Source organism: Grammomys surdaster, unplaced genomic scaffold (assembly GCF_004785775.1).
Source record: "Grammomys surdaster isolate TR1022 unplaced genomic scaffold, NIH_TR_1.0 62, whole genome shotgun sequence".
NCBI lineage: Eukaryota > Metazoa > Chordata > Mammalia > Rodentia > Muridae > Grammomys > Grammomys surdaster.
Window position 1 is genome coordinate 22,546,995 of NW_021604564.1, and position 7,990 is coordinate 22,554,984.

The following is a 7,990-nucleotide window of genomic DNA, read 5'->3' on the forward strand; positions in this document are numbered from 1 at the left end:
GGTAAGTCAAAGGGGACCCCAACACCTGCCTGATACCACTGGAGACAAACATCTGCAGCCAAGCTTCTTTGAAAAGCACAATCTGCCAACAAAAGCAAAATAAAATAACACACATGCAAAGCTATGTTTATATGGTGGGAACATAACCACACTGTATGCACACACGCACCCACAATACCTAAATCCTCCACTTCAGAAGAGAAACTTTGAAAAAGGCTCTACCCTCCAAGGAGGGTATGGAACTGAGTTTGTCAGCCATGTCAGAGTACACGTCACAGCACAGCCTTGGCCATGTTCTGCCTTGTCTGCATTTGCTCAGTGGGACTTTTCTTCCATAAGGTGAATACTCAGCTTAATCAACCCATGTGTGTGCCCCTTTAGAGAACACTTTTAGCTTTCATTTAGCAGCTGGACTTTAACAGTGTCGGAGTTTTGTAAGCATAATTTGGCCAGTGGCATCTTCTTGGTTTGGGCTCTTTATTGACAACTGGAGATTTAATTATTTTAATTTGATAACATAAAACAAACCCTTTCAACCTAAAGAAAGGCTGAGCACATCCCCAGGAATGCCCCCCACACACACACACATCTTAGCCTGAAGAGATGAATGGCCTCCAAGCCTCCTCCTATACGTTCACTTCCTTGTTACTTTACAAAGTCACTGAAACAGTTTAAGGTACAAAGGAATCTACCTGGTGAGGTAGTGTTTGACAGTAATTCCAGTACTGGGAAGCTGAGGCAGGAGGATTGTGAGTTTGAGGTCAGCCTGGGCTACACAGCAAGTTCCAGGCCTGTGGCTAATAAATAAAGAGTGCTAAAGTGTTATGTAATAGTGTTTTAAAGTTTCCAAAGTGATGTGCATACAGATTGATCATGTGAAAGATTATACAACCCATTGTGCAGAAATATCTATAATTTAAGCTAATTAACTAAAGCCATCTGATGAAACTTTCGATAACAAAAACAGAAATGGGCTAAGCCTCCACAGTCCCAGGCCTGATACCTCCAAAGTGGGTTAAAGAAAATGCCAGTGAGACAGCTCTCCTGTGTGTGTACAATACTGGGGACTGAATGCAGGGCCTCTGAATGTTGGGAAAGGGTTACCCCTGGGCTATATGCACTGCAAATTTTCACACACATACCTTGCATATACACTGTGAAGGAGGTTTTCCTACCCTATAAGTGAGTTAAGTACAGACACAAAGGCTGCTTGAGTCATCCACCATGACTAGTGACTAATGGGGTCAGAGGCAGGGCTTTGTGTGATGCTGAAGTGTTTCCTTTCCTGGCAAAGCTGAGAAAGAAAATGATGCTGACAGAGATGGGAGGAGGAAGTCCAAGGGCATTGGAACTGATGCTGCGCAGAAGGGTGCAAATTATTTACAACTCGAAAACAAATCCTTACCAAATCTAAAAAGTGATGTTGATTTAATAAGAATTTATATTTAACATCAGTAAGAGTCATTTGTTTAATATAGGGTGGATAGCTTGTGCCAACAATCCTAGCTCCATGGAAGCAGAAGCAGGAAGACTGTCACAGGATCAAGATCCAGAGTGAGGTCCATTCCAGTTGAGGCAAGACTTAGTGGCAGAACCAAGACAGAAATAAGAGCATAAGGTTTAGTTTAGCTCAGAAGTGTCAGTTGGGCCAGCATGTGTGAAGCTCTGACTGAGCTGCAGCTCCTGAGGAAGAAACTGAACTAACACACAGAACCAGGACCATCCACTGACCAACAAGGTAAATACCCTGACCTCTGAAAATGACCTTATTTATTCACTGGGTACGGGGATGGAACTTCGCACCACACTCAAGCCTGGGAAGTGCTCACAGGAACCTTTTGAGTCAGGGTCTTTCACTGGCCTAGAGCTCACCATGTCAGCTAGGCTGCCTCTCTAGCAGGGAGGCCATCACACCCAGCTTTTTTATGTGGATTCTGGAGCAGGTGTTTTGACAAACAAACCATCTTCCCAGGCCCCACTAAACCTCTTTTCTATTTTTGGTAAAATATTTCAGTGGCCCTGACACGCCTTAGCACTGGCTAAACAAATGGGTTTGAGTCTCTGCTTACAAATGAGTGCAAACACAGTCGGTGCCCTGACAGGGCCCTGAGCCCATGCTTACAAACAGGTGCTCACATAGTCAGAATCCTGACAGGACCAAAGTCTGGGCCCACACAGTCAGGACCCACCCTTTTTCATGGAGACTGTATCCTAGATGAGAAGATAATTAGCTAAATACACATGAAATCCAGACAGATTTAAGTGGTAATAGATCTACGAAGAAAATAAAACCAGACTGAGTAGGTGTGTAGAAGAAGGTGACTATGTAGAAGGAAGGCACAAATAAACAAGAATGGAAAACATAGTCTGTGTGTGTGAATGTTCGATTTGAGCTGTGATGGAAGTGGGAAGATGGCAAGAAGCTCAAGGGATGGACATTCTAGTAGTGTGTGCAAGCTGGTAAAGCAGATGAGGCAACATGGATGAAGAGAATGCAAAAGGAGTCCCCGTGCAGAGGCAGGCATGGACATCACTGCGTGCATGAAAGCCTGTAATAGGACAGAAGTGACCATCTCCAAAGGACATATGCCCTCACCCAGAGACTACAAGTAGCCTGGAGGACAAAGGGTCATTGACTGTGCCACTCTGGCAATTGAAGTTGACTATCCCATCCAAAATGCCAGGGGCAGGAAGCACTTTGGAGTATTTCAGATTCTGGCAATATACATAAGAATGGAAATCATCTCCAAGTATAAAACCCATCTGTCTCACATGTGCATTTATCCACATAGCTTGAAAGTTTGGGTAATATTTTAAATAACACACAAAACAGAATCTTGCTCTGGAGTTGTCCTTGGATACACTCAAGCAGCTCCTGGATTTTACTCCACGTTTTAGATTGAAGATGATCACCCTGCAGTGAGAATACTCCAACCTACATGCCAAAGGATAGAGGAAAGAAAGGACAAAGAGGAGGTTTGTCCTCTTCCTTTGGATTTCTACTGCTTTGATGAAATACCACGGCCAAAAGCAGATGGAGAAGGAAAGGTTTTCTTTCATCTTATAGCTTGTACTCCATTATGCAGGGAACTCAAGACAGGAATCTGAAGGCAGGAGCTGACTCAAGGGACCATGGAGCAACACTGCTTACTGGTTCTCTGACTCCGCCTCTTCCCTCCCCCCCAACCCCCTACCCCCTTCACTCCCAAGCTTTCTCAGCCTGCTTTCTTTATACAGCCCAAGACCACCTGCCCAGAGATGGCACTGCCCACAGTGGTCTGGGCCCCACAGATCAATCTTGTCCTCAACTGAGGTTTCATCTTCTCAATTGCCTCTAGCCAAAACACTTGTTCACAATAAAGAACACCTGGCAGATGAAGCCAAAGACCCAGGCTTATAAGCAATAATAAAAATTCAGGTCAAAACTGATATTTTATTAACAAATAAGAACGAGATGTCTAGAATATTGCCTGGGGCATATCTAATGCCTCATAGGACCCCACTTTACAGACAGGAAGCAGGAGCTTAGGCAAGTTGCCTGAGGTCACACAGACATTATAAGCACTATTGTATACATGCTACAATGACTCATTTATGCAAACATATGACATAGCTTGGGGCTGGAGACACACTCAGGGGTTAGAAGATGTGCTGCTTTTGAAGAGGACCCAAGTTAGATTCCCAAGATCTCCACTGGGCCACTCACAGCTGCCTGTAACTCCAGTTAGACAGGATGAGGAACTCAAGTGCACATGCCCCCACACATGAATGAATTTTCTATGTATATAAACTGAGCTGATGCGACCAGGTGACTTGGAGAGGGGGACCACCTTTACCCTCACCCATCAGAGGAGCTGCCACATAGCACTGGCTACCGTCATGCTCACCCAAGCTTTCACTGCTGTGCCTGCCCTTAGATGATACGAAGAGCTCTACTCAGCCCTGCCATAAAGAAAGGATCACATATGAGAATCTCCACAGGACAAAACTCAGGAGCCACTCAAGAGATTCTGATTTAGTGACTAATGAGCTGTAAAGAGCATACATCTACTGAAGAAAAGGCACAGCTAATGAATCGCTAAGTTGAGTCTTACTATAGGAAGTAGAGAAAGACTGTTTTTGTATGTGTACACATTCATGTGTGTGTACTTGCATGTAGTGGTCAAGGAACAACCTTAGGGGTTACTCCTGATTGGCTAGGCTGTCTCAGTCTCCCCAGCACTGGATTAAAGGTCTGTGTCCCCCTGCCTGGCTGGGCTTTGTTGTTGTTTTATGTATGGGGTTCTCATGTCTGCACAGCAAGCACTTTACTCACTGAATTACCCCCTCAGCTCAGGGAAAGAATTTTTGGAAAAAGCCAATGTAAGCAGTTTTAAAGCACTCCACACCTTGTTTTAAATATGATCTTAAGGTATGGTGGTGCTGAGAGGCCGAGGAGGATTATGTAGCACTCAGACCTCTGTCCAAGTACTTTGTTACCTACAAGAACCCCTCCTGGGTCCAGTTGGAGAACACAACACTCACCAGTGAACATTTTAGTGACAGCTCTGCTTTGCTTCCGGGCAGAGCAAAGAAGCAGGAGCCATGGGGGAAAGAACTCGTGGTGACCAGCCAAGAGCTCTGCCACAGTCCCGGAGAGGCTGGGTGATGTCTGCTCCCCTTCCACCGCATTGCAGCCTTCGTCCACGGAGTCAACCAACAGGTAGAGGCTCTGTGGGGGTGGCTTCATCCCCAGGAGTGGGAGCAGCACACACCTGTAAGACAGCCACACAACAGGTCAATGTCACAGTGAGGGCACTGGAATTCATAGTTCAAATGATTAGTTATAATGTTATAAAAGCAAAGAGATTTCAGATAAAAATGTATCTTCTATGTAACTCATTTCCTGAAAGCATCAGCTTCCATAGTACAGTGTGTATTGCATTACACACTTGCCTGTGTATGTGCTGTGACTCAGCATAATTAAGGATGTTAGGAACTGGATCAAGCTGGATTTTAACACCCTTCTTGGTGTTCTGAGTCAGTAATAAAATGCTTAGATGGTTCTGAGTGTGCTAAATACAGAAAGACAGATAAGCTTTGCAGACACCATAGCAGGAAGAAACCTACTGTCCTTGTTTGATTTTTGGTCAACTTGACACAAGCTAGGCTCATCTTGGAAAAAGGAGCCTCAACTGAGAAAATGACTCCATTAGACTGGTGTGTGGGCAAGTCTGTACAGCATTTTCTTGATAATCAGTGAAGTGGGAGGATCCGACCCACTGTGGATGGTGTCACCCGGGCAGGTGGTCCTGGGAAGTATAGGAAAACAGGCTGAGGAAGCTACAATGAGCAAGTGAATAATAATAATATAGCAGCACCCTTCTAGGGTTTTGAGGCAGTTCCTGCCTTGAGTTCCAGCCTTGACTCCACTCAGTGATGCTACATGTCAGCATAAAATGAAATAAATAAACCCTTTCTTCCTCAAGTTACTTTTGGTCATGGTCTTTATCGTAGTGATACTAACCTACTAGGGCAGAAATTGGTACCAAGAGACCAGAACAACTAACATGAAACCTTCCCTTTGCTAACCAATTTAACAATTGATACTGGTTAGCTAAAACTGAAGAATCAGCTGCAATAAAGAAGAGACCAGAATCACTGAGTTCAGTGAAGTCTTCTGAGAAGTGTTTCCTCAGGGTCAGCACACAGAAGCCGTGGTGCAGAGAAGGCTAAGTCTGTACCTAAGTGCTAGCAGTTGAACTTGGCAATGTGTAAGAGTTCCTCAAGTGGTACTGGTTTTGAAGGCATAAAGAAGCCATAGAAAACAGATAAGGCTTGGCACTGTGAGAGGCCAGAAGAGGCCACTGATAAAGGCATAATCTCAGTTGCCTTAAAAAGCCCCAGGATTAAAGGGGGTCACGTAGAGATGAAGCCTACTACCATGTGGCAGGTTCACAGCCCCTGACAACAGCTCAAGAGAGACTATGGTAGAGGTATGGTCCAGTTGCAATGGAGACCTCGGCATTTTGGAGATGCCAGTATCATGAGATGACTACCAAGGACAGCAGCAGCTGTGGAAGGGAACGAGCCTGAGACTGAGACAAGCTGGGTGTGCTGTGCATTGACAGAGCTGGAGAAGTAGAGCTGCCTACTTCTTTGGAGCCCAGAAAATTGTGAGTCCCAGATGCACGTTAAGCTATTTACACTGCTGGAGTTTGGTTTTGCTTTGATCTGTGACTCTGATTCCCTCTTGGAGTTTTGGGGGTTTGTTGGTTGGTTTGTTTGTTTTATTTTGTTTATAGGTACTCACAGTTATGAGACTGTCTTAGGTAGGGTTACTATTGCTGTGATAAAACACCATGACCAAAAGCAATTTGGGGAGGAAAAGGTTTATTTCGCTCACAGTTCCATATCATCATCAAAAGCAGTGGAGGCAGGAACTCAAGCAGGGCAGGAACCTCAGGGCAGGAGCTGATGCAGAGATGATGGAGGAGTGCTGCTTACTGCCTTGATTTTCCCAGGCTTGCTCAGCTTGCTTTCTTATAGAACCCAGGACCACAAGCTGAGAAATGGCCTCACCCACAATGGGTTGGGCCCTACCACATCAATTACAAATTAAGAAAACGACCTATAGGCTTGCCTATAGCCCAATTTTATGGAGGTACATTCTCAGTTGAGGTGCCCTCCTCTCTGATGATACTAGCTTGTGCCAAGTTGACATAAAACTTGCCAGCACACGCAGTCTCTTTATATTATCCAAGTCTCCTTAAAAATCCAAAGTCTCTGGGCTGGCTAGTTTTATATCAACTTGACACAGCTAGAGTTATCTGAAAGGTAAGAACCTCAACTGAGAAAATGCCTTCAAAAGATCCAGCTGTAGGGCATTTTCTTAATTAGTGATTGATGAGGACAGGGCCCACTGTAGGCGGGGCCATTCCTAGGCTGGCAGTCCTGGGATGCCATGATGGCAAGCCAGGAAACAGCACTCTTCCATAGCCTCTGCATCAGCTCCGGCCTCCAGGCTTTTGCCCCGTTTGCATTCCTGCCCTGATTTCCTTCGATGATGGACTATGATGTGGAAGTGTAAGCCAAATAAACCATTTTGTCCCCAAGTTGCCACTTTGGTCACAGTGTTTCATCACAGCAACAGAAACCCTACCTAAGACACTGGATTTTGCAAAGTGCTTTAAAAGAGAAAGAGAAAAGAAAAAAGACTGTAAGATATTTAGTTACATTGGTTCACGACACAAATACTAGTAAAGAATGACATCATGGAGACAAACAGAAATGAAAAGGTAATGGTTTAATAGTTATATGTTTGTGTGTCAAGTTGACAAGGGCTAATAGTATTTATTTGTTAGTTTCTTATCAACTTAACACAAGCTAGCCATTCTTGAAGATGGAACCTCAACTGAAAAAGTGCCTGTAATCACACTGGCCTGGAGGCAATTCTGTGGAGGCATTTCCTTGATTTGTGATTGATCTGAAAGAGTCTACCACGTGTGGGTAACAAGCCAGCAAGCAGCACTACTCCATGGTTCTGCTTCAGTTCTTGCCCTGACTTCTTCATGATGGGTTACAACTGTACGCTGAAATAACCCTTCTTTCTTTCTCAGGTTGCCTTTGCTCATGGTGTTTTAGTACAGCAACAGAAGAGCAGCTAATACATTTATCACATGATCAACAGAATTAAAAAGTGTTCCGTGAACATTTCTCACAGGGGCTCTATGCATGGAGAAGGTCTAACCCATACTCACTCTGAGAGACGGTATAATAGTAATTTTATCACCTTTCCTTGCAGCAGTGCACACTACAATGAAGCCATCTGTTTTCCGGTCTATACTGTACTTTAGATATGCTGAGATCACCTGAGAGGCTCTGGGGATCTTAAGGAACAAAGACCCCATTCTCTGGATGCTTATAATCCACAGAGAAAACAAAATAATGACATCTAACAAGCTGACCACTGCACCTTACCCTACCTACTGTACACCGACCACTGCACCTT

At 44.5% G+C, this 7,990-nt stretch overlaps 1 protein-coding gene across 1 annotated transcript in view; it reads right to left on the reverse strand.

Moving 5' to 3' along the window:
* Positions 1–7,990, reverse strand: part of Ankrd50 (ankyrin repeat domain 50) — a 35,197-nt gene that overhangs the window by 9,144 nt on the left and 18,063 nt on the right. The window contains exon 3 of the mRNA XM_028764049.1: positions 4,525–4,754. Within this exon, the coding sequence (XP_028619882.1) occupies positions 4,525–4,754 (230 nt within the window). The remainder of the gene's footprint in view (positions 1–4,524; positions 4,755–7,990) is intronic.